A 26,053-nucleotide genomic window follows, 5' to 3' on the forward strand; every position below is an offset into this window, starting at 1 on the left:
TTTTGCACATTAGTAACATAGTCATCTGTGACTAGGTGCTGATCTTACGTTTTGTAGCCTTTCATGTTAGTTTGCATGCTTACTGAATCTGAGGGGAGTGGGCTTTTATTCTTCCAAATCTGCTGATATATTAACCAAGGAAAACGATATTTAACGGTGAGAAATCCTCCTGCGTCATGCAGAGCAGGTATCTGTTTCATTTTATCTGAATGTAGTTGGGATGCTGGGATTGAAGAATTTTAAATCTCTCTGACAAAATTCTTACTTCAGATTTTTAATTTTGGTCAGCAAATGTCTAATAATGGCATTTCCGTGCTTCATGAGGAAGTAACTGGTGGGAGGCATGCAGGAGAGAGTGTCCTGGCAGTTCTGTTGTGTTTGTGCGTTTGTCTTGTGTTGCATTTACAAGGCTGAAGTCATATTTTCAGTGAAGACAGTTGGTTGCAGAAACCCCAAGACGCAAAATGGCTGGTTCAAGGATAGATGCACAAATTACTATTCCTATTATAAATACCAAATTTGCAACTATCTAGACAGGAGGAACCCATAGAAATATTGTATTTCATAGCTGACTTCAGAAACGAAGGGCAAAAAATTTTATTCCAGGATGTGTTGCTTAGGATTCCTTTAACAAAAAAAAAAAAAAAAAAAAAAAGGCATTTTCTTCAATTTTGATCACAGTTACAGTAAATAATCCACTTCTTCCTCCCACTCCTCCTACACAGCGTACACACAGATAAAGTAACCTGTCACCTTGTTTATCAACAGCCTTTATGATTATGTGTGTTCCGTTTTGTCTTTGCAATACGGATATTACTGAAATGAGGCAAGTTGACTCACTCTGTCTGTTATAGTTAGGCCCTGAATCTTCTGCAATTCAGAAATGGGTATTACTGAGAAAGTAACTTGTTCATGAGTTTGTTTCTTATCCATAGCTTCCTAACCAACTTTTAAATATATACTGTTATTCCCTGCTGCTTTCACAACATTTTTTTTTTTTTTTAGTTCTGTTGAATAAGCATAAGGATAATTTCATTTTAAATCCCTTACTTTAATGATAGAGGGTATAGTTTACTACTGTTTTATCTGGTGGCAAAAAAGGTTCCCATATCCCACTAATTCCTTGGGCAGAAAGTGACTGCTCCTCCCTTGTGATAGGGAATCCATTCATGCAGTGCCACTGGGCCTTTCTCTGTGCTGGTGTTCTGCCAAATGGAGTTACTAAGCTGACCCAGCTGAACAAAGAGACAAAACAAAGCAACCTTCTTTAGGCTGGCTTGTTTCTGAAATCCATTTTGCATTCTATCCCCACAAAGTATCACATTGGCACAACTGCGAAATAAGTGAGTTATGGAGCAGGGTTGGGAAAAATGAGATATGCTTCTGCTAGAACTAGACTTGTAGAAAGACTTGTAGACTTCTGTATCCTACAGAATAGGATAGGAAACAAAGCAAGAGTAGCTCAGGGTTTAACAAACCATACACATGATTGGGAAAAGGGAGCAGGAGAACATTTTGAAACTCTAACTTGATGAGTGTCTGTCTGTGGTTATTGTTGTAATTATTGTTTTAAAGAGATTGAGTCCATCTGGTCATTCCTTGGGAAGGAGACTTCTCCCTTAATGCATTTTTTTTGTATGTGGAAAACATTTTTATTTTTAATGCAAGAGGCTTAGACCAGAAAGAGTTTTCTGGGTCTATTCAGATATATTTAGGAAGTATTTAGGGCTTTGATTATTACTGAAGCACTGATGAATTGTTGAGGGGAAGAGAGTACCACAGTATTTTCATGTGCTGTTTTTTTCTTTTCTTTTTTTTTTTCTTTTCTTTTTTTGCCAGAGATTTTCAATAATTACTAAAATGTGTAAATGTGTGAGTGGAATGAATCCTGTTGTAATTCTGTAATCCAAAGTGTTCCTGCCCTTAAAAGCCTTGATTGAAAGGAGAACATCCGTGAATTTTATGTGACTATTATAACCTCCTGTTTTCTACAGAACTTTAACTTTTGACTTAGCTGATTTTTATCCATCTGGGCTTTGAGTTGTCTAATGTAATAAAAAACTAAAGCATTACACTTAATATTATAGTTGTAAAAGGTTATCGTTATTTTCATACCAAACATATGCAAGGTTTGCAGCAACCTAGACCATCCTCTTTCAAATTCATAATTGTAGATTTAGCCCAGTTTGGCCTGCCAGGTTTGGACAGACCTACTGAGCTGTGAGAGCGCCCAGTGCTGGGTGCCAGACGCTCCCGCAGCGCCTCTCCATACGGCTCGTGGGCCTGCGGCGCTGCTCTGCCTCCAACAGCCGGCAAGTGAGACGCTGATAAGGCAATAGCTTCCGTGTCCTTCATGCCGTTCCCCCGCCACTTAGACTTTCAACACTTTTGTTGCCTTTTGCTGGATGAATTTTACCAACATGGAATCCTTTTTACTAAGTAATGTTTAGCCTGCATCTCCTTAACATATCCTGTGTTTAGCACATGGGCTTTATTACTGGGCATAAGTCGGCACGTTGATCTGAGGCTACTGAAATGTCTAAGCCCAGTGGGGTAAATTAAGATGGAATAGCAGACTGAATTCTGTTTCTTTTTCTTTTCTTTTTTTTTTTTTTTTCAGATCAGTATGGTCAGTTTTGGTTTAGTTGCTTCATTTTATTTTTTGTTATATTGGTGAGCACTGGAAGTTTTCATTTTATGCTGGCATTCCTCAAAATTAATGTTTTAAGGTAGACATGCGAAGCTAAGTTTAGACACCCCCAAATATGTAATTACAAAGATATAATTCTCATCAGTATCAGATATCTGCAGCTTCCATTGAAATCAAATGAATACAACGTTCCATACTTCAATGAGTTTTTGTAATGATTAAACAGACACTCACAAAACTTTGACAAGCTGAAATCAAGTTGCAGGTGGAAACTGATTTTTTTTTTTTTTCCTTAATACCATTATTGTAGTTGGTGATTACCAAATGCATTTAAATGGTGTGAAATGGGAATTGAAAAGGAGAGGAAAGCCAAATGCCTCGGATCTTTTCCTGGCAACCATTTATTTTCAATTTCTGCTGTGCACTTAGATGAAGCAGAATGATTTCTGCAAAATGCTCAGCTGTGGTTTCAAATTAAGTTGATGTTACCAACAGAGAGTGGCTTGTAATTGAAAACTCATTTGGCTATAAGTAGTAGGTTTCAGTCTTGATGACTTCCCACTTTATTTCAGTGGTCACATTGTTGTCCTTAAAGTGGGTAGCAGTTATGTCAAGATGTGCTTGACCTTTCAGTTTTCTAAACCTAATGCTATAATAATGCTATTGTTAATTTGATCTAAAGAAGAGAGGAAGACTTCTAGGCTCCGTGTCAGGTGAACTAGAGATATCCTGCTGATCTTGAAGAAATTTTTTTAGGGCTGTAATAAGCCTTAAAATAAGGGCTCTCATGAATGAGGTGGCACTGGCTCAGTCTTTGTACCATCTGTTCTCTTCTTTGTCACATAGAGATGATGATATATTCATAAAACTCCAAAAGCTTGTTTTTGTTTCTTTGAAATTTGCTTTTGACAGGGCATATCTAAGTGTGGCCTGCTTACTATTACCCTGATAGGTGTCCTTTCTTTGGAAAGATTTCCCCCTTCCCTGCCCCTAGTTCCCTGGTGACTATATGTATGCACTCCAATCCACAGATGATGAGAGCAGCTCCAATGCTTGCTGTCCAAGAAGAGGTCATCACGAGTGTTTCCTTTCTCATTTATTTTTGGAAATGCCAGGCCACACAGGAGCTGGCCCTTACCAGAAGAAAACTTATTAGGAGGCTGTATAGTCCTGGAACAATTCAGGATCAATTGTGGGTGATAACTTAAAAGCCCTTTTTCTTCTCTGTCCAAGTAAGATGTATCAGATCTATATCAGGTCAAATGAAGCTAAATTTGCAGTATTAGTTCTATTGGATACTTCCATGAAGCATGCAACATTTCTGGTCAGTTTTAGGATATGCACAAACTGTACCTAAAATAGTTGTTTTTTTTCAATTTTTATATAGCAGTCACTTCTCAACCTTAGCTACAGTGGTACTGCTATTTTTTTAAGGAATATTTTTTTCAATATTGGCAATGTTTTTTATGGCTACTGACAACTTTGTTCCTTGCCACTGCAATCAGAGACTCCTGCTGCTTCTCGCCTTGTAAAGCTGTTGCTGCTGCCTGCTGTACTATGAGTAGTTAACTTTTGAGTGTATGATGGTGGGAAGTAGATTCCTGGCTTACTTGACAGCTATATATCGTATATGAAAACAGGAATACAGGTAAGACATGAGTGTTTCTTCTCATTGTGATCATGCATTAAAATTTACTTGTTTTTTTAAAACTTAATTTCTCCTCTAAGTATACTTTTTTCTCCCCATTTTAACAGTTTCGTTGTGAGCAGCTCAAAAGCAAGAATAAAGGTGTAGAGAATCTTCTAGAATTGTGTTCCAACCAGCGTGTTGAGATGGAAAGGTATGAAACTATATTTTTTTTGTCTGTTTTTTTTTGAAACTATATTTTTTTGTCTGTTTTTTTTTTTTTTTTAGGAAACATATTTATGTCATATTATTCAAAATTTATGATAGAGTGTTTCCTGTATTTGTTAATCGGTTGATCAGTGGCAGCTCAAGCCCTTGAGTGGTGAGGCAGACCCTTGGGCAGCCGGTTTCCTCTGTTATTTCATTCCGGCTGCTTCATGTTTACTATAGGCAAGAAGCTGGCTTGACTAAGCAAAGCTGGTTTTCCTCTACCAGCTGTGGCTTGTTAAGGCCTTGTGCCCAGGCTGAGACCATGGGAGAGGCAGTGCAGAAGGGACGACAGCAGAGTGTGTCTCAGAAAGGTGCCTCCTGAGGCTACAAGATCTCCCTAGAGGGGTTCAAGCTTTCCTAGATACTGGCCTTCCTTGAAAAAGAGCAGTTGCTTGAGAAAAATACAAATAACTTTTACTCTGCTTTAGATTTGTCTCCCTGTATTTGCTTTGTATCTTTCAGTTTTCAGGTCTTTCAACACTTTACTGCCATCTCCCACACCAGTTTCTTTGTGTGTGTGTTCCAATGAAAGAATTAATCTTCTCAGAAAGCACATGCTATTTGATGGCTTTACCTGGTAGAGTTTTCCATTTGATTCATTTTTCATGTCAAAGCTTTAACTCCCTTTCTACCTGCTGAGTGCTGAATGTTGGGTGATGCATCTGGGTGAATATGCTCCATTTAGTTTTCCTGGAGAGGTACTCATCCATAATTCACTTGTGTCATTTCAAAAACAACCAAGTTGATAGAAATCATTTTATCAGGTTTCCTGAGGTTAGAATTCAGCCTAAATTGTATCCAGGAGGAAAAAAAAAATCTGTTAGTGCTATTATTAAGCAAAAGATCCAAGTAAAATGGCAATGATGTTCCTGTCTTTACATATACATGGGAAGTTGGAGAAGTGAGGCACTAATAGTGAAATGCGATTTAAAGAACAGGAACCTTCAGTTCCACAGGGCAGCAGGACTGAGATGTGTAACACATTATGTCATGTGAACTGGCTGATCTTTTTCTTCTCGCATGTAGCATATTTGTTCAGGGAAATATTTAACTCTGGAAAATACTAAGCACTTATGTACTAACAGTTTTACATTTTCTTCAGTGAGATGGAATAGATTATAGGTCCAGCTTCAGTTAATTATTGGGGCCTTTTTTGGCTTATTCTCCAAGAAACCAGATGTGTTTCCATTAATAACATGCCTTCTTTTGTTGTCGTGATTTGTGTAATTCTTAAAATTAAGCAAAACTATTAAAGAATAATTGTTTCTATTCACATTAACAGCACACAGCTTCTCCAGATGTGGCATTTGACAGCCAAACAGCTGCTGGCTATTAAATGTTCTGTAAAGCGCCATTCTTCTGTCATAAAGTGAACAGAAGTGTAGGGATGTTTATGGGGTGATAGGCAGATGTTTTGTCTGGATCAGATTTGAGTAGATTTGAGTGAAAGTTGAAGCAGTTTCTCTGCCATAGTCCCACTGTGCATAAGCTTAACTCTTATCTACACCTTGCATTATGGAGCTCTCTCTTTGGAGATGAAGTAGGATTATGTTTGATCTCACACTTAGCTGCCAAGTGATAGTGACAGCACTTTTTTTTTTTTTTTTGTCAGCAGGACCATTTTGCTCTAAAGAAAATGAGATTTGTTTGTGAGGTGGATCTCAGCTGATGGCTGACTTGCTTCTGAAATACTAGGTTAATTGTTTGTTTTGGTGAAACTTTTTAATTCAAGAGAGTTGAAGGAGAAATAATACAAAATTTGTATGCTGTAAGTAGCAGCCTCTTGGAAAGCATACACGAGTCTCTTGTGCGTATGTGTGTATAATATATAATCATAGTTGGCAAAGACAGGTGTTCTTTTTCCTGTGTTTGCATAGAAAAGTGCAGTATACTTTATGCATACTAGACTCTCTCTTCTGTGTGAGACCGAATGTAGAATTAGTGAAGCTCCATTTCTAGAGATTTGGCTCAAAACTCAGCCTAAACTGTGAGTGAAGGCAGGACCTGAAGGTGTTGAAGGCTAGCACAGCCCCGTGGATTCGTAAGGGATTGCCTGACATGCTAACTGTTGTCTATCAGCTCCAGATTTGGTTGCTAATCCTTATAAAAGTTGTAATAGGCCATGAGGCTCCAAAACCTTCCCAGAAAAGTGTGTTTTTTTGGCAAGATCTTATTCTTCCCATTGCTTCTTAAATTAGAAATTCTTTATCATTTAGTCTTAACTGAGCAAAGCTTTAATATCAAGGTCCTAAACTTTACATTAGGCCTTTTCCAGAGAGTAAACCAATGGTTTACCATGTGCACTAAAAAGTAAAAGGGGAAACATTAGCTGGGTTGTTTGCCTTGAAATCTGTGTGTGTGTTTATTTCCTTGTTTAAATTCAATTAATCCTCCATAATTCAAATGCAGAAATACATTTCTTTCCATGGCTGTCTTTGCGGCCATCTCATCCAAAAAATAATCCCATGTCTGAAATGCCCACCCAGGTAGGCATGAAGCATGTCTGTTGAGCACCTGGATTCTGGAATTGATTTCCCTTCAAAATACATCTCTGCAATGTTGGAACCTGGCTGTAAATCCTGGCCTAAAACCTCTTTCACAATTGCTTATGGTGTGCATTTGTGCTTTCACCAATCACACGAGTGAGCCCAGCACAGCAGCTCTGGAATTATTATCTCAAATTAGTTGTACCTACTGAATATTACATTATCCTCTACAGTAAATGCAATAGATTTCTATCTATTGTTGGCATGTAGCTATTATTAATAACCAGCAGTGCAGATTCTCATTGAACACCAGGGAGAGCCAAGAGCTCACAAGGGCTGTCTCAGGAGAAGACTGCAGAGCTGGTACCTGTCTATTTGATAAATGTGGGGGTTTTTTTGGCCACATATTTCTTGCATATTTGCTGTCCTATTCTCTTCAATGTTATTTTATTAGCAAAAATGAAGTACTTCATTTAATGGAAAAAAAAAAAAAAAAGGAAAGAAAGAAAAAGAAAAAAGGTGGCAACACTGCAAGGATGTTGATACAGAAATGCATCTTTGAGCTTTACAAAACCAAAAGTAATTTGGGGGAAAAAAAAAAAAAAAGAGTGCCTTCTACAGCCCAACAGGGGAAGTTCAAATAATTATCAAGAACCCTCAGTTCTGAGGTAGCTCCTAGTAACGTTCAACTTGAAGTACTCAAGTGCTCCATCTGTGTGTTCTGAAAGTCTGGCCTGTGAAGTGGATTTATGTGCCAGATTTGGTTACTTACCATTTCGCATGTTTCATGGTGAACATAGCCTTTGAGTTCTAGAAGAGGCCAATACTGATGTAAAATGCAGGTAAAATGAGAGAGAGTTTCTGTTCAAAAAACTTTGTATAAAAACAGAGGGGAAAAACAAAGATGGTCAGAAATCCAGGTGAGAGAATTGCTGACTTGTGTGATAATGTCAGAAACATGGAAATTACAGGGTTGTGATTCTTTTCCTTTTATATTGGCACAACTGGTTCTTGTTCCTTTTCTTGCCCAGAAAGGAGCAAGCAGAGAAGACAGAAAGGTAGCAACGCAAGGTAAATACTAGGTACAGGTACAGGTTTGTACTAGGTATAAACTGCAAGTAGCAGAGAAGATAAATGAACATTTACTGACTGAGAAAAAGTATTTAAAGGCACCCCACTATGTTTATGGGGTGTTTCAGCCTGGTTCACGCTCTGAACTCAAAAGGCTGAGGTCACACATCCTTTCTCACTGTCTCTGAGCCAGCGGGGAAGATCAGTGCAGCCTGCACAAGTACTTAACTACTGCACTCCTGCCATTTATTACTGCTGCTCTTTTCCTGTTCTCAGGACTGCACCTCAAAATTGCTACTTTGTCTCTCTTAACAATTGTTTTATTCTAATATTCATTACAAGTATAATTTTCTTCTGTAAAGTACCTCTGCAAACAGTTTCACTTAATTACTGCTGTTAAGGTCTCTGTTTATAAATATAAGGAATAAATTGAATCATTTGATGCTCTCAGCTTAAAATTCACCACACTTCTATGATTTGGATAGATGGGTTTGTTTATTGGATAATTTTATCATTAGTCCATTTACATTTTCCCCAGAATATGCAGTGAGATACCTATGGCATGTACGAACTGAAATAAATATAACCCATAAATTCTAACTATGTTCAGTATTTCTGGTAGTTCAAATGAAGAATTTGAACATTTTCTGCCTAAAACAGGATGTGATACTGCTATAATAGGTTGCTAATGTTTTTAAGTCTCGCAGTTTGTTTTCCTGCTCTAGTGATGCACCATTTTAAGCTTAGGTCTTGCTTTAGGCTGCTTGGGAAATGAAAGCCTGAGTGCAAGATAAGCTAGTGCTTTTTGAAAGTTTAGCTTTGTCTAGTTTTCTGGGAGAGTGTATTTATGTCTTGCCCTTTCTCTGAAGTCACACTCCCCTATTACAGTGTGTTTAGTGATTTGTCCCTACTTGCTTGTTTTATGCAAATTTGGAGCAAGTCCTTAGGTGGATTTATGTCTTGAGTTTCCTTGGCTGAGAAGCTGAAAAATACCCAGTGTTTTCCCAGAAAACAAGTATTTTAGGATATAGAACAGATCCATTGTTGCAAGATTGTTCTTAAAAGGGATTTTTCAGGGAAAAGAAAATGCGTTTTAGATATATTATGAAATATTACATAAAAATACACTACCAAAAAACTTTGCCATTTGAGCCCCTAGTTTTGGAGTTCACAAGAGCATTTTTGTTAAAATTGAATTTAACATTCTTCAAGTTTGGAGAGAGCAGGAAGAAGCGTGACGGTTCTTGTACAACTCCAGAATGGTTCCTATGATTTTCTAGATACAAGATAGTAAAACTGATAATGAGTGATGTTTAAATATTTTAAATAAATGTATATTGCAAAACACTTGGGATTTCCTTATGTGTGATTCTACTTTTGGGTTCTGTGTGTAGCAGGGAACAGGGAACTGGAGATCTGTAAAGAACTAGTCATGCTGTCTATTATCGCATTAAGAAAATGACTGATACTTTTTCTGCAGTTGAAGTTTTTGTGCATTAACTACAAAGTATAATGTTGTGTTTTTCTAAGCAGGTGTGAAAGCAAAGAGCTTGATGTTGAAATAAGGAATCTGATAGAGAGGACTAACACTTCCCAGTTGTGCGAGAACCCTGGACCTGTTGCCCAAGAGTGTTCGAACAATCAGGGAACTTCATGTTCCCTTAAGGTAAATGTGGTTTTCTTTTGCAATAGTTTATCTGTGAAGGAAGAACATCACAGGGACATTCCCTGTCACTTCAGCAGTTATACAGGAAACTTTTGATTTCTGAAATGGTGTACTGGGCTCATTATGCATTTTTTTTCCTGATATAGCTACTTTCTGTTATAAGGATGTTTGAGTGAGAAGAGACTTTTTATAATACTTTAAAGTACCAGCTAAAACCAACAGTTTGTCCAAAGTGCCAGCATGTGTAGCCAGCTCTGACTTTTGGATAATAATAATCCACAAAACTGCATACCCTGAGAACACAATCGTTCCTCTCTGTTGCTATGTTCAATAGTTTGGAAGTAAATGAAAATGAGAAGAGATGTAGGGGACAAAGATCTTTGGGAGGACCTTTAGGAGATGTTTAGATACATAAGAACAAGACTGTGAAGAAGGAAAGCTGTAATTTTCAACCTACACTTATGTGGTATCATAAATAGAAAAACCTGCTAAGGTGGACTCTTTTTATTGATTGAAGCATGATAGAATATTTAAAAAACTTTCTCTTCACTTCAGTAGAAATTGCTTTTTATGTGTAGCAGGAGGACAAAAGGAAATTCCTGTTTTCTGCAAACTGTGAAGGGAGGAGTGAGAGGTTTTTCTATTAATGCTCAGCTGTAAGGGATGAATGCTTACTTGCCTATGTGACTCCAATAGAGGGAAGGAAATCTCTGAAGGCAATAGCCCTAAGTGTCAGGCAGGGTATTAATGAGAAGGTAAAGAAGGTATGACTGTGATAAATGATATTACATGTAGCTCTTTTCACACATAAACTGCCATTTCTAAAATGACTCATGACGCTGAGGTGTGAAACAGGACTAAGCCTAGAGACATCCCAGGGTCAGACCAGCGGGATTAGAAACACAGTGAAAGAGAACCCACACTGAGGAAAGGGGATTCCCAGCTTCTGGGGAGAAATAAAAATAGTGAAACAGAACTCGGCACAGGCAGCAGAATCAAGTAGCACTAAAATATGCAGTTACTGTGCAGAAGAGTGAGCTAAAATTTCTGTGGAAAAGCTTGTTCCCCTGCGTATTATACTCTCTTCAATAGAAAAAGATACAGAAAAGGATTTTTGGGAAAGGAAAGAAAAAGTGTGTGCTCATCTCAAACCTTTCTGCAGAGTACTTCAGTACTTCCCACAGAATGCTGCTTCTGTAGCATTTTGCGGGTTTTTGCATCCTTAGCAGTTTGCTTGCCCTTGAAAGATGTACGGGTGTGCACATGTAGATATGATTCATAGCTGAAAGGAGGAAAATGTTTTATGATGTTTTCACAGTAGGAATATGTTTTTGGTTTTTTTCCTTGTTTTTTTCTTGTTTATTCTCTTAAGGCAAGTAACTTTTCCATTAGCTGGTTATTGACTTGCACGTTAAGTAAGTGATAATTCAGTTGTGTGTCCAATAGTCTCAGTATAAGAAGCTAGGAGCACATGCTCTGGATTTTATATTTGGGCAGGAAAAGGTAATATTTTTGGAAACTCTAAAATATTTCCTATTATAAAGGATATAAAATACCAAATTAAAAATAAGAAAGTCATAGCCTGTGAAATGAGATGCTGATCTAGTATGGAAACAAGGGAAAAGTCTGTATTTAGGAATTAGGATAAGGATATAAAATACACCTTTCACTACAGCACTGGGCAATTCGTCAGGAAATTGTCTGGCAAAGTAAGCTTGTTTTGTTCTCTAAATTTTATTCTGAGATGAAAAGTAAAATTTTGTGCTGCAAAATTACATATTTTTCTAGTTTAGGGCACTTTTGAGACTTATCTGAAAGCATCTATGAACAGTTCCCGTTCGCTGCCTTCTTTTTTTCTATAGTGTGTTTAGCTGTGCAGGATATGTAGTTTTAACTCTCAGCACTTTCTTTGCTCTATAGTTCCTGTATCAGTCGTAACTTAATTCTGCTTGTCAGGGTGCTGTTTTATGCAATTACTAATTCACCTCTACTTATCCATTCCTTTACTTTTTCTTCTGTACCATTACTTAAATATTGCTGAAAATATCCGGGAATGAAAAGAGTTCTAAGGTCCAGCTCTGCAGAGGTTTTAGTCTGTGCAAACTGCCAGTCTTCACAACATGCCTCATGAAGAAGGGTGTTCCTTGTCCTTCATTTTGGAGATAGAGAAAGTGAAGGACAAGAAAAATCAAAAATAGTACTAATCCTGCATTACTGCGTGCAGAGTATTTGCAGTAATTAAGGCTTCACCAAGATTTTCTGTATGAAGAAAATATTTTACCTCTCCATCCCATGTACTTCCCCCAGAAAAGTATCAAATAGGAAAGAACAGTAACAGTTAAAACAATTAATTATGTGTCAGCATAAGGTAATACAAGGATTGGTGGGAGAGTTAACATATTTTATGGGATCATTTGTTAGCTTGAGGAAATGAATAAACATTGCTCCAATTTTATCTGATTCCCATATATTAAGTTATGTGTTCACATCTACACTAACTAACTTTTGTTAGAGTATTGAGAGTGCTTAACTGAACAATGTGCAAGAAAGAGGTTGTTTGACATACTTAACCAAGGGAAAATCTCTTTATAAGAGATTTCTGTAGCTGGGTAAAGCATACAGACCATGTGTAGAAAGAAGGAGTTAGTTTCTTCTGTTTTAAAGGTTGATTTTACTCTGCAACTAAAATTCTCTGGTTTTTTTTTTACCATTGCGAAATGTACTCTATCTACTCAAAATAGATTAAAAGATTTCAGAACAGTTTTGAGAATGTTTGAAAGGCAAAACAAAAACGTAGTAAAAATGTAAGCAAAGCTACCCTGAAGCCACTGAACTTTAGCAATCTTAGAGTAAATCTGACTTTTACAATTCTGCTAGTGACCTATACAATTAAAAAACTCTTGCAGCAGATATGTGATAGGCTAGGAAGAAAAAAATGTAGATGATTTTTACCATTTCCTCATCAATGAGGAAAGATTCTCTTAGATGGGTCTTAGTTTCACTGGAATTAGTGAACAGCCAGGATTTTCAGAAGTGATGGGTGTCTTTCATTATCTAGAATATCTTATATTCAGTCATACGCTGGGTTTGCCTGGTTTGAAGTGCTGTAAGAGACGCCTTTCCCAGAATGAGGGTCCAACAGTCTAAAGCTGAGAACTTTAGCTTCTTGTCATGCTGAGGCTTGTGAGAGGATCCTGAGCAGGCCAGAGCTCCCATATATTTCTCCCATAGCTTTTTTTTTTCTTTTTTTTTTCTTTTTTCCTTTTTTTTTTTTTTTTTTTTAAACGGGGGGGGGGTGGAATGAAACAACTTTGAAGCCCTTACCAATGGAAAGTATAGAACATAATAGAAATTAATAAAATGTCTCTAAGCTACTCTCTCCCCTCTGCCCTTGCAGGCAGTTTTGTGCTACCACATAGAGCTAAATCAGTGAGTATCTGAGGGGAAGCAAACCCTGCCTTGTCCCATTTGCTCCCGAGGAAGCTTTTTCTGTAATAGCTGAGAAGACTGCCTTGTTTCTGCTCCTTGCAGTGTGCCCAGATAGCTGCTGGACATTCCTGGTTGCCACATGCTGAGGCATCTGACACTTTCTTCCCTGGGCTTGCTTAAAGTGCTTGCTATAAAAGGTGCTTCTCCCTTCATCCTTGTCTTTAATATAAGACAACAAAAATGAAAGATGACTGAAGTGTTGCCCGCTACAGTGCAGAACACCAGAGGTGCCTGTCTGGTGGTTTTTGAAATATGTGTTGTCAGTTCTACTGTCAGTTTCACCTGTAGCATACACAAAAATCCTAAATGCCAAAGAGTGCCCTGCGCTCTAGAAACGTGGGTATGGGTGGTGGGGGAGCAGTGCCAGGAGTAGGAGGAAAACAGGGTAGAGGTCATACTAAGAATTTGTACTGATTCGCAGAATGTAGATGTTAATTATGATTCACAGGTATTACAAAAGGTTTCAGATTGTTACTTGAACTTTTTGCAGGTGGAGGCCTGTTCACCATGGCATTTTTTAATATGTTTCATCCTGCTTTGATCAGTCTTTGTAACAGTCATATTACAGTGGAAGTAGAGGAACAAAATGGTTCCTGTGGACATTCAAGAAGCATTTTGATTGCACATCTTAATAGAAAAGAAATGAGTCAGTACTCTGGGAGGAGCCATGTCTCATCAGCTCTCTAAAGAAATAAAGTAATTCATAAATACTCTTGTATGAATTTTATTTTCTTAAGTTACCAAACTCCACTTACTCTTCTGGAGCATAGAACCTACTCCAAGCTTCTCTGTTTTCCATTTTTACTTGAATGATGCTGAAATCTAAGAAGTTAAATTTTATTCAGTGGAGCTTTATGCCACAATCACATATCACAATCCCGTAGTAGGAGTAGTAATATATAATCCGCTTGTTTGGGATAGAAGAAGCCATACGAAGGACTTTATGGACGCCCTCCCTAACTTTGATTTTTGCCCTCTCTGGGCTTCCAGTGACTCTGTAGCTTGCTGGTTTGGTCCACACTAGCTATATATTTCCTGAAAAATCTGTAGCTGATCTCGTTGTGTTTGACAGACTGGCAGATCTGATTACCTTTTTTAGAAGTTAGTCTGGATCTGTAAATGGTCCTCTTCTCTGATGCATCCATCTTTATGGTCTAGTCTTGAACTAGAATTCTGCAAGTATTTTAAAAACTGCATGTTTGATTCAGCAGCTTTAGACCAATCATAAATGGTTTAAAATAGTCTTTTTTGACCTTAGAAGGCTAATAGCTTTTGAATCTCTCCAATACTATCTTAAAACTGAGTTGTTTTTCATTCGCGTAGCAGTAGATTGTTAAATAAAGGTAGTATCTTTGGTTCTGCAACTTTAAAGACAGTAAATGTCTTCTCATTTTTTTTATTCAGTATCATCAGTTGATTTCAGAGAGACACAGCAGTTTTGTTTGAACGTTTCCAAGTTTTCACTGGAAGAACTCTAGCACTTTTGAAGAGTCTGAACTTCTGGTTGCTACTTGTCAGCTTTTCTTCTATTTTAGCTTTTAGGCATAATCTTCTCTTTCTAATAGCTGGTACTGTTCTTTAGCGGCAATCAGTACAGAAAAGCCCTTGTACAGGAGGGAACAAGACAGTTGTCTCCCATCAAGTTGTTAACATAGCAACTTGAACTACACCATTTTTTTTAAGCAGCATGTTCTAGCCCTTGAGATGTACTTCATATCATGTCTTTTAAGATCTAACTGATTATAGGCATTGTGCAAAGATATAAAATTCATCAAGATATTTATTGTTCATCTGAAATCTGTTTTTCACACAGCAGTATCATCAAAACATTAACATTTGACAGTTTTCCATTAGACATTCACTTGACATATTTTCATTCTTTGTGTTAGAAGAGGAACTGGAAAGAAGAGGAATTAGCTAAGATTTATTTTAGCATTAATGAGATTGAAACCCAGATTATCTTTTTTTTTTTTTTTTAATAGTGATTAATATGGTAATTAAGTTATTAGCAACTATGGACTTAGTGTCAAGCATACATCTTCAAGTTTTTGTTTATATATATATGGACTGGTGAATTGTTCAGTGTTGGTAATATAAGGACCAAACATGTTCTTTTTGTGAACTTATTATCCATAGGATTGAAGCAAATACTACACAAGACACCAGGACATTGTAATCAGATGTTAGGTAGTTGCTGTTCCAGTTATTTCTGTTGGGTGACATTAATCTCTCTTCAGCAGGTGATCTAGTGTTTGATTCTTCATGTGCAGTAACTTTAGTCCAGAAATACTTTCTCCCTCTTCTTGGGAGGGAGAATACAAATTACGCAGTGACATCCTGCTGATGGACATTACAGCAGCACGTGTGCCAGCCACAGACAGACTGTGTAAGAGAGGGATATCATTCACTGCTCTCTGATCTGACACTAGCACCTGGATCACTTTTAGCATTCAGTTCTTCTGTTTCCCTATGTGTGAAATGGGGTTATTGCCTGCTTTGTAAATGCCTTTGAAACCCTTATGTGAAAGCTTTGATTTGACAGAAACCTTTAAAAAATTACAAGGCTCTGTCTCATTTTTATAATGTGTGGTCCTTCCTCTTCCCCCACTATGGGGATTTTACAGTTTAATTATTACTACATTCTCTCGTGTAGGGTGGAGTGTTTGGTCATTTTGGAAGTTGGCCTTACTGCATTTCTGTTTTCTGGAGGATAGCTTTCCTGTTTCAGTTAACCTGCTTAGGTAGTAGCTTACTTTGTTTCATTGTGTGATGGTTACTGGCATGTATTTTTTTCACAATATAGAAATAACAACAGAAATGGCAAAAAAAAAAAAAAAAAAAAAAGGCAACCGTGTTGCTGTGTCTGTGTTACTAGTCATAACAGGATAGTCTTTTTTTCAAAAGATTAGTTTTGATACTTATATAGATTAAATCTTTTTTTTTTGATGAGTAAAATAAATTCTTGATAGAATCCAAGATGTAATTCTTTCTAAAATCAAATCTGTCTTTTAACTTCTTTTACTATATCTCACAGCTTTTCTGCCTACTTCATAAAACTGCAAAATTCAGAAGAAGTATCAGGCTGGGCAAGGTATATTTGATATATGAATAGTTTTAAATAGTAACTTTCTTCCAAATTTTGTTTTTTGACCTACAAAAAAGAGGAGACGTTTGGTCACACATTACCTGCTTAGCCACATGTTACCAACCACATCGTCTCAATTTTTTTTTTTTTAAATTGGAAGCTTTCCCAAGGATTTATGCCTTTTTTTTTTTTTATCTTAAATTGTGTAAGAAGTGCTTTAGTGTTGTATTCCTTTCCTTGAAAAACAGTTATACAATCTCTGCCTCTGGTGAAAAAAGCTCAGACCCAGGGATGTTTCCACGACAAGGACAGGTTTTTTCTTTCACATTACCTTCTCAAAGTCATTGTAAACTCAGAGTTCTATTGCTGAAGATGACAATACTTTGTGCTTTCCTCTCTCCTTTTGTCTTTGTATCTGAAAATTTAGTGGATGCGTTGTAGTATTATTTGTTATTAGCCACTTCTCCAAATGAAGACTGAGGCATAAGTTAAAAGGGTTCAGAACAGACCAGCATACCTTAAAGCTTGATTCGCAAGTGACTATAACTGCAAAAAATAAGTCTTTAGGAGAAGAATAGTGAAATCTGTTCTAAAATTTTGTGTAGCTTTTCTTCAGGGAAAGTAAATCAATTTTCCAATTTCGGAGTTCCCTGAAATGCCTTGGGTTTTGTATGGGTGTGTTTTTCCCTATAGCTGTTAACAAACTTTACTTTTACCTCTTTGCAAGCGTGACTCGCTCCTTTTCTGTCATGATAATTCCTATTCCCTTACTCTCACATAATACTTGTCATGCTTGCGTAAGTGCTTTGTTTCAACTGGAAGTAAATCTCTGGTCTGGGGGGAAAAAAACCCTATTCCCTTATTTACTGAAAAAATGACTCTTCCTTCCCGTACACATGCAACTTCCTCTCGGGGGTGGACTGGCCAGTCCATTGTGATTTACATACCCATGAAACAAAGTACTGTACGTTAGGCCTTGTACGTTAGTCACAGGCAGTCTGCTTTAAACATTCTGGGAAGCCCCAGCTGGGAGGGAGAAAAAGCTTAAAACTAAAATCCCATCACCTTTTCCTTACTCTAGGCTGCTTGCTTGTATGTGTGCTGTACATCTTTGTGTATTTTCTTCCCTGCTTCTTTAGGTAACTTAAATATCTGTTTCATTGCTCTTCTCTTTCAAAGACCTGTAGTGAATCAGATGCTCCAATCCTTTCTGGATGTGCACGGGCAGATGTAAGTGAAATGGAAGCTTCGTCTGACCAGTTAGAAGTAAGTGAATGTTTTACCTGTCTTCTGGCATCCTATCTAGTTAACAGGGATGAGCTAAAGTAGTGGAAAAAAATGGTTTGGGGAGGTTTAAGACCTCAGAAGTGCACAGGCTTTTGTTCTTTAGTTTTCTGTGTTATGGGCTGAGAATTTAGACTAGGGAGACAAAAAAAAAAAAAAAAAAATTCCCTCCTCAAATGGCCAGGTATCTAGCACAGTGAATTTTCTGCACACACATGTGTGGGTGTATATAGTTATGCAGATATATAGATATGTAAAGTATGTCTAATAGATTACAGGTTTGTTTTTATGAGAATCCATAGAAACCTCATGGAAACTATGATGTACTTCATTGCCATTATAAAATTAAGAGTTTATCTGCTTATGTCCTGCATGGACAAACTGCCGTGTCTAAGGATGAAATAATTTAAGTTTCACTGGGCAAATGGCCCATTCATTTTATTTATTGCTTGTTTTGAACCCGTTGTGTGGAAAAAATATGGCCTTGGTCCTGCAAGCACTTACTGGGACAGTAGCACTAATTATTTTAATACTAATTACTTGCACCCTTTTTAACCTACACTTAACTTTTGTGGCTTTTGCTACTTGTTTATATTGCCATCTGTAAGACCATTGATTTCCTATTTGAATTTCTACATCTCAGGGGGTGCAAGTAGACATAGTTCTATTTATTTCTGTTTCTCTTTGCAAAATGACTGCCTTAAGGAAGCACGCAAAATAAGCAGGGCTTAAAGCAGGAGTACACATCAGGTGTAAAGGAACTGAAATACAAATGCTGTATCAGCATTTAACAAGAATTTAACATTTCTTTATGGGCACATGGCAGAGTGGATGGGAGTTTCATATCATAATCTTAGCTTGGAGAAAGAATGCTGACAGTGTTTTTTTTTTTTTTTTTTTTTCTCCTTCAGTCAAAGCACATATTATTGACCAAAAAGAAGACTACAACAGCTGATTCTGTGGAACAACAGATCCTCTCACTGGAAAGACAGAGACGAGAGGTAATGTTAAGTAACCTTTACAATTGCATCCTCTAGCACAGGCCTTATGTTATTAGTAATAATTCTAGGGGAGAAAGTGCCTTAACACCAGGACTTAGACTATGCATATGCTTCAGTTGCTTTCACCGGCCATTCCAATAAGGCCTATGATTTATATATGAAAATCTAGTCCTGCGTTATTGAAGGAAAAGCTCTATGTAGAGACTTTGTGAATTGCATTTCTTGGCAACCCCAGGCCTGTAAGCACTTAAACCTACGTTTAAATTAATTTCTATAGTCTTGCTTATAGCTACCAAGCTAGGCATTGGGGGACTATGGCTCAAAGTAAATTATGCTCTGTTGTTAACACAGCTATGAATCTAGAAAAGTAGAAATTTGCATGACACGGAGGGCAAACTTTCTTATTAATCTCTCTTGTAAAGGCCAAGGAATCACTGTGAGTAGTAACAAGTATAACCTTAGTCACAGTCTCTTGTTGACCATCCTAAAAGGTGAGCCTCTTGCCCGCAAAGCAACCTGCTTTTGAGAGCTCTTTGGAGTTCTCCAAATGCAAACTATGAAAATGTGCATACACGCTGACTTAGCTCCTTCTGCTTACATGCATGATAGAGGCCAGTCTTCCTTCCCTGAAGGTTGTCTAGTTGTTTAGTAGTATTGGTAAAGGTAAGCAGGCTTTGCACAAAGCAAAAATTCCAATTAATTGTCATCTTCAGTTCATTTGTTTGAAGTCAGTGACCTTTAAATTGTAAATATATGCATGTAACTTAAAGCAAACTAACAAGGAAGTCCTTGGCCATTTTGGAAGCTGGGATTTGTACTGTTACAAATGGTTCACTTGTAATTTATTGTGTAGTTGCATGTTTCCTGAATGTTACTTCCCGAATATTCATGCATCTTAACTGAAATAGTGAAGAACTGGCAGGTGGGCCATACAACTTGCTGAAGTTTTGACAAGCTTTTTCTGATATGAGCTGGCCAGATAATGAGAAGGTTGTGAACATCATAGAATCATAGAATGCTTGATTCAGAGCTAAAGGATTAGAAAGCCAGCCTATTCTTTGTATATTGAGTATGCTGAAACAAAGATTGTTTACTGTTGATTCTGATGACATGTACAGCTTCTGGATGTGAACAAGCAATGGGATCATCAATTTAGAAGTATGAAGCAGCACTATGAAAAAAAGGTAAAATGTTCACTTATGTTCTTCTAAATGGTACTATTTCTGTACCTGCTGTGCAGGTAGCTACACCCTCTGTATAAATACCAACAAGGCTTTGCTCTAGTATCTGGAAAAAAAACAAACAAACAAAAAACCTAGTATCACATTTACTTTGTCTTTAGCTCACACAAGAGAGAGGAGAGAGAAAAAGAAAGGCTTTATAATAGAAGTGAAGATAACGTGCAAACATTTTTCAATAGGTCAAAATGACCAGGGAAACACATCCAGCCCTAAAGTAATAGGGACCAGGGTGGTGGATATAATAGCAGAAGTCTTATCCTTTGGAAGGTAATAGAAGTTCCTCACACAAGAAAGCACAAGAGTTCCCTAAAAATGAGCGTGCAGTGCCTGGTGTGCCCAGGCCCTGCTCTTCCTGGCCTCATATCTGTTGGTTCATGTGCTGTCTCTTCCAGTTCCTACTACCTTCCACTGTGGCCTGTGCAGCCTGGAAGCTCACTGGGGATCTTGGATAAATCCTGAGTGAATGCTACCCCCTTTAGGTACAGAGGGATTTCATCCTTTGTGAAACCATCCCATATGAAAGCTTTTTATTAAAACATTTAAAAGTTGTAACTTTTCATCTTTTTTGTCAAGCTGTCAATGGAATAGCTGTCTTCCTTTTTTGACACCTTTGTCACAGACAGTGTAATCAGCTGCTTAGTGAAGCTGGCCGTTTATAGTTTTGTTTGATATCCCGAAAAGCAAGTTGTTTCAGTGACTGACACTTCTTCTCTTGTTTCTTTCCATGAAAAGGAATTTCTCAGAGTGACATCACATGCTTATAAAGAAAAGTTCCTCTATGCTAATTCTTAGTAAGCTTTACTGATGGTTTTTTTCTTGATTTTTTTTTTCCACAGAGAAGAATTTAAATGGCTCTTCCTCATTTAATATTATGCTTCTGATTTGGTGTCTTTGAATGTTTGCCACTGTAGAAGGAGCCCCCATTGTGAAGAGAAAGAACGGGAAAATGTAGAACTCATAAATGGGGGTAGCCACATGATAAATGTCCTTTGATAGCAAAATCTGTACCAGAGCCAACTGGGTTAACGCTAACAGAAAAATTGCTCAGAATCCTTAAGGATCTTCACTGCACACAGAGCAGCAAGGCTTGGAGGTGGAGGAGCTTAAATCAGTGCTTGGAATCTTTATACCCAACCATATCCATTTGTTTATCCTGATCTGTTGAGAGCTGGAAGGTGTTGGAGGCACCGTAGGGATGCTATGATTTCAGGATTTGGGATCTCCAGTCAGCTCACCAGGTATACTGTTTTCTTTTCAGCTGGTAGAAATGAAAGCCAAACTTGACATGTCACAGAGGAGAGTCAGCAAGCTGGAGGAAGAGAGGCATCAAAATCGTCCAGAAAATGAGAGTTGGCAGTTCCTGGACAGAGACAGGCCGTTGCAGGAAACGGTAGGAGGACGCTCTCTGTTATCAATTTGAATGCTGTCTTGTCTTTACTCTTTATGTTTTAATGAGCGACACAGCGTGGGTTGTAGCACAGCAATTAGATGAGCTTGTGGTGTTGAGTGCTCTTCAGTATTAAATCCAAAGCAGTGGCTGATCTGGTTTCTGATCAGACGGCTATGTATTGAGAGACAGTCATTTCTGTAGAAATTGGCTGAGAACATAGGTGTGTGTGTGGGGAAGTAAAGAGCAGATAGATATGAATTTTGCAGAGATTTCCTTCTGAACTGTTCAGTTTGTGGGTGAACTTTGCATCTAGTGGAAAAAAAAAACACTTCAGTGATTTCAAATGAGATAGGGATATCATTGCAGGTGTTGCACAAAATGCATGTTGCACCAAAGCACTGGAACTCAGCTCCAGATAGCTAAATTTTGGTAGACAGTGTAGACTTTTATGTATAAGCTGCTGTTTGAGCTTGGAGATTTGGGGTGTGGTCAGCACATTAGCGGTGAAAGCAATTCAGTTGATCAGTCTTTTCTAGAGAGCTGTTCGATTCATCCTGAGTTTGGTTGATGGTCTCTCTCAAGACTCCTTAGGCATCAGCTGTTGTGTAGGCATTTGCATGTAAAGGTGATGCTGAATTTCCACCCAAGCACATCCACCAACTTAAATGATCAGCAAACATGTCAAATGTAAGACAGGACAAACACAAACTTCTATGCATACAAGTGCTGCAGAGTACAGTGCTTACTAACCTCATTTGTTTTCATGGTACCTCACCCTTTACAACCTTTTACAAGATTTTCTGCATTGAATTCTAACAACTGAAGTCAGGCTTCCCGCTCCTCGTGGGAAACTTTGTGACATGAAAGAAACCTGAAACAATGTGGCAAATGCATCACTTCCATGTTCAGATAAGATGCATGTTAGCTGCTGCAGGTGGGGAAAAAAAGTGTAAAGTCCTAAAATTCATCTTCATAAGCAGAACATTCATCCTATTTGCTTATCTATTATGGTATGGTCTAAGTGAAGCGTGGTCTGAATATCAAACCAATAGAACTGTTGGTGTGCTTTAAAGCAACCCATATCATTATGAGCTTTCTGAATCACTGCCTGTGTTTCAGAAATGTGGAGTCCAGTGCAAGGTAATCTTTCTTGTTCATACCACTAATATTTTTACTGCCAACTCTTTAAGATATGGCAGCTGTGAAAAATACTATTAGCTGGTTGACACCTGCCTTGGTGGTTCATATAGTGGAGAAAGCCACAATGCTGACACGTGATGTTGTCTTCAGAGTTGCTTGGCACGGGGAGCAGCTGGGTCTCTTCTGAACTCTTGCCTTGGCTTTTTGATGAGAATAACACAGTTTGGGATGAGCATCCGTATGCTGCTCATCTCCTTGGCCTGCCAGCTTTATCATGCCTTTATGCAGGTGCAGCGTAATTTAGTCTGGGGTGTTTTCTCTGTCTTGTCATACGGTGAGCAGTCAGAACAACATCAATAAACTTTATCATGCCAAGCTGTGATTGACCATCTGCCTTCTTGTTGTCTCCCTTACCAGCAGCTTTTGGGGCAACAGGAGTCAGCATATCTGCCAGACAGCAGATATTCTGAATGTCAGAAGCTTCTCTCTATATTTTTGCCTTCCAGAAAGAAATAAAGATCCTCACTGGTGCCCTCCATGAAATGAAGGAAGAGAACAAGCTCCTGAAAGAAAAAAATGCCTTGATGATAAAGAACAAAGAACACTATGAATGTGAAATAAGTCGTCTCAATAAGGTAGGAACAAGAGTGTGCCACTGACTGGGAACTTTTCCTTTCATTATAGGGTCTCTGTTGTCAGGCACTGAAACTGCACAGTGCTTTTCTTTTTAAAGCTAGGTGGACATCCTGCTCATGGTAGCCAATTTGAAATTTCTTAATCCACAGATCACAGACTCAGAGAGCTGGGTTAAAAAAAACAACAGCTTAATTTAGCTCATGGGTGTGTATGCTTTGCAGGCAGCAGGGTTTGTACTGGAAAGAGGAAAGTTGAGAAGAATTCTGACATCTCTAAAACTTGTCTGTGTATCAGAACTCTCTTGAGTTCCCCCTCCTTAAAATGAGCCATGTTACAAAGATGCTTTTATATGCATCCAGTGACTTACTGTGATTAAAAACATCTCACAGTTCTAAAACCAGTTTTAAAACTCTTCCTCTGCATATATTCTGTGTTTGAGAATAATATTTTTTTCTACCTAGGAAATGTGGTCCTGTCTTTCATTTATTATATGTATACATATATCTAAGTGAGGGAAGTGCTGTAAAAGAGCTTAAGGTTTTTTTTGGCTTGTTTTTATTATGCTTTTTTCTCCAGTAGAGGGAAAGTAATACACATGACAACTTGGCGTAATTAGAAGATCTTATAAAGCAGTGGGTGTTTTCTAACAATTTTATATTTCATGATGAACCACAAATGCTTCCTGAGGTAATGCACTGCAATAACCATTGCTGTATAACTTAGTGATGCACAAGCTAGAGGACCATGATGTGAAAGTCGATACTTTTTTTTTTTTTTTTTGTGATGTTGCCGTATACAAGAATTTGACTGAATTTATGGTCTTTATAAAATGCATTGACAGGGTTTGCCTAAAACCTTGGCGTGACTTTCATTCGAAGTTTTGTTTGACTTGTAAAACACCTTGCTTCAGTGTTTTATTTTGCTTTATTGTAATCTTACAATTAGGGAGTAAATAAACCACTCTTATAAATGAAATACCAATTTTACATATCACAGTTCCTCACATACAAATGTAAGACATTACTGATTTTCTGTGTATTTTTGTTCCTCATGAGAATACATACTCATGCCATGAGTACATGTATGGCTGAAAGGGCTTCTCTTTTTAAGTCTAGTCCCCTGCTATTGCAGGTTCAGTGACTTGACGTTCCTTGCAAATTTTTATCAATTAATCAGTTTTTACCTTGAAAATACCTAAATTGCTTCTACTGTGCTTCTGCTGGATAGAAGTTTTCATCAGTTTTGCTCTGTCTGAATTTATTTTGGTTTGTCTAGGTAGATATACTTATTCTCAAACAAATCTGTCCTGTTCCTTTCACTACCCTTACTCTTTTCCTATAGGTACACAGAGCAATCATATTTTACCTAGGCGACACTTTAGCTCAGTTCTTCTAGTCTTTTGAAATGCAGCTCTACTTGCTAATATGGACGGATTTTCATCCCAGTCTTTTTAGGCTGATTAGGTCCCAGTTTATGGATGATATTACTACTGGTTCTTAAGGACATCACACTTCTTTCTTTAGTTACATTTAACTTTGATCCATTCCTCCAGAGAACCCAACGTATCATGTTTGATTTGATCCTACCTAGATGCTTGCAAGACTGAAGTGGCATTGAAGTGTCACAGTAGTTTACAGTGCCATTAGCCAAGTTTGTTGAATTTCCTGTAGCTGTTTCCATGTTTGCCATATAGTTCAAGTACTAGCTGTGTTTCTCCCTGACTTAACTGACATCTTTGCTTTAGCATCATCTCAAATGTGTTGTTAAAACATACACTAGAGCTGATCGGCTTATTTCCCCTGTTTAGAAAATCTGTTCTGTTATGAAGGATAACAGGGTAAACAGATATGTCCAGTGCTTCATTTAATTCATGTTCTCATGTCTAAAGCTCTTTTCAAAATTGCTTCTCAAGCCTTGCATGCTCTTGATGTTAGCTCAAGAGATGTGTAGTTGCATGGACCAATTTTTTCATTTTTATCTTTGGGAACGACATTAGTTATTTTTCAGTCAAACACTTCCATTTTGATATAAGTGCTGCTAGTCTTGTAATAGCAAGTTCCAATTTTCACTACTTCTGAATGACTATTATTTAGCACTACATTAAGTGACGCTGACTTTAATTCAATAAGCTGCAAGTCCTTTCTCATTTGTACGTGTTTCTCGCTGTCAGTCATACTTTGTGCAGCCACAGTGCTCTACATCATGACCCTTATTGGAAGCTACTCACCTTAATCCTGCCTCCAGCCTCACTCCATGGTGCCTTCCTTTTTATTTTTATAAAATCTCATTTTTATTTTTATAGTGAAATACTTTTTTCTAGTTTAATTTCTTTTAGGAAATACAGCTCAATTTGACTGTCTCTCTTGCCTTGCCCTTTCATTTCCAGAGGGTGCCTTTTGTTGGGAATCAAATCTTTTCTCCAGTCCCTAGCAGCATGTTATTTCTTCTTGAGATTATTCATCCATCTGCCTCCGAAGCCTTTTCTTGCATGTTCTTTCAGTTTTTTGATTTTTTTTTTTGATTTTTTGGATATATTTTGCACTTTGGCCTTTATTAAAGTAGCAATAGCCAAATGATCAGTGACAATTGAATCCAGGATTGATTAAAGGAGACATCTAGAATTCTTTCATTTCTTTAAATTGCTTATTTTAGATTAACAAGCTTGGTTGGAGACTTAAAGTAGCTTACTTTTCCTTTGATGTCCCATGCCTACTTTATTTGCGGTCACGATTGATCTTCTAATAACATTACCATGAATCAAATAGGACTATTTTTTTCCAGATACCTAGCACTCCTTAGACTATCTTCGTAATGTTTTCTCACACTTTTTGACCCTAAACCAATTTATCTTTACTCATGTTGTCATTTCATATTTATTAGAACTTACAAAACTGGGTTTCACATTACTTCTTGTAAATGAAGTTTTTAAAAAGTCTGCATCTTGTTTTTATCTATTTTTAAGCTTTTGAAGTTCCTGTTTTGGGGGATATTTCTTATTTTATCATGAATGTGATCAA

General features: G+C 37.6%; 1 protein-coding gene across 1 annotated transcript in view; it reads left to right on the plus strand.

The window, feature by feature from the left end:
- Positions 1-4,439: 4,439 nt before the first annotated feature.
- Positions 4,440-26,053, plus strand: part of TNIP3 (TNFAIP3 interacting protein 3) — a 36,701-nt gene continuing 15,087 nt past the window's right edge. The window contains exons 1-7 of the mRNA XM_088527694.1: positions 4,440-4,491; positions 9,635-9,770; positions 17,524-17,610; positions 18,540-18,629; positions 19,748-19,813; positions 21,129-21,260; positions 22,907-23,035. Coding sequence (XP_088383820.1) covers positions 4,484-4,491; positions 9,635-9,770; positions 17,524-17,610; positions 18,540-18,629; positions 19,748-19,813; positions 21,129-21,260; positions 22,907-23,035 — 648 coding nt within the window. The 5' untranslated portion in view covers positions 4,440-4,483. The remainder of the gene's footprint in view (positions 4,492-9,634; positions 9,771-17,523; positions 17,611-18,539; positions 18,630-19,747; positions 19,814-21,128; positions 21,261-22,906; positions 23,036-26,053) is intronic.

The sequence above is a fragment of the Tinamus guttatus genome, unplaced genomic scaffold, assembly GCF_059628265.1.
Source record: "Tinamus guttatus ecotype Peru unplaced genomic scaffold, ASM5962826v1 Tinamus_guttatus_pri_ptg000288l, whole genome shotgun sequence".
NCBI classification, from domain to species: domain Eukaryota; kingdom Metazoa; phylum Chordata; class Aves; order Tinamiformes; family Tinamidae; genus Tinamus; species Tinamus guttatus.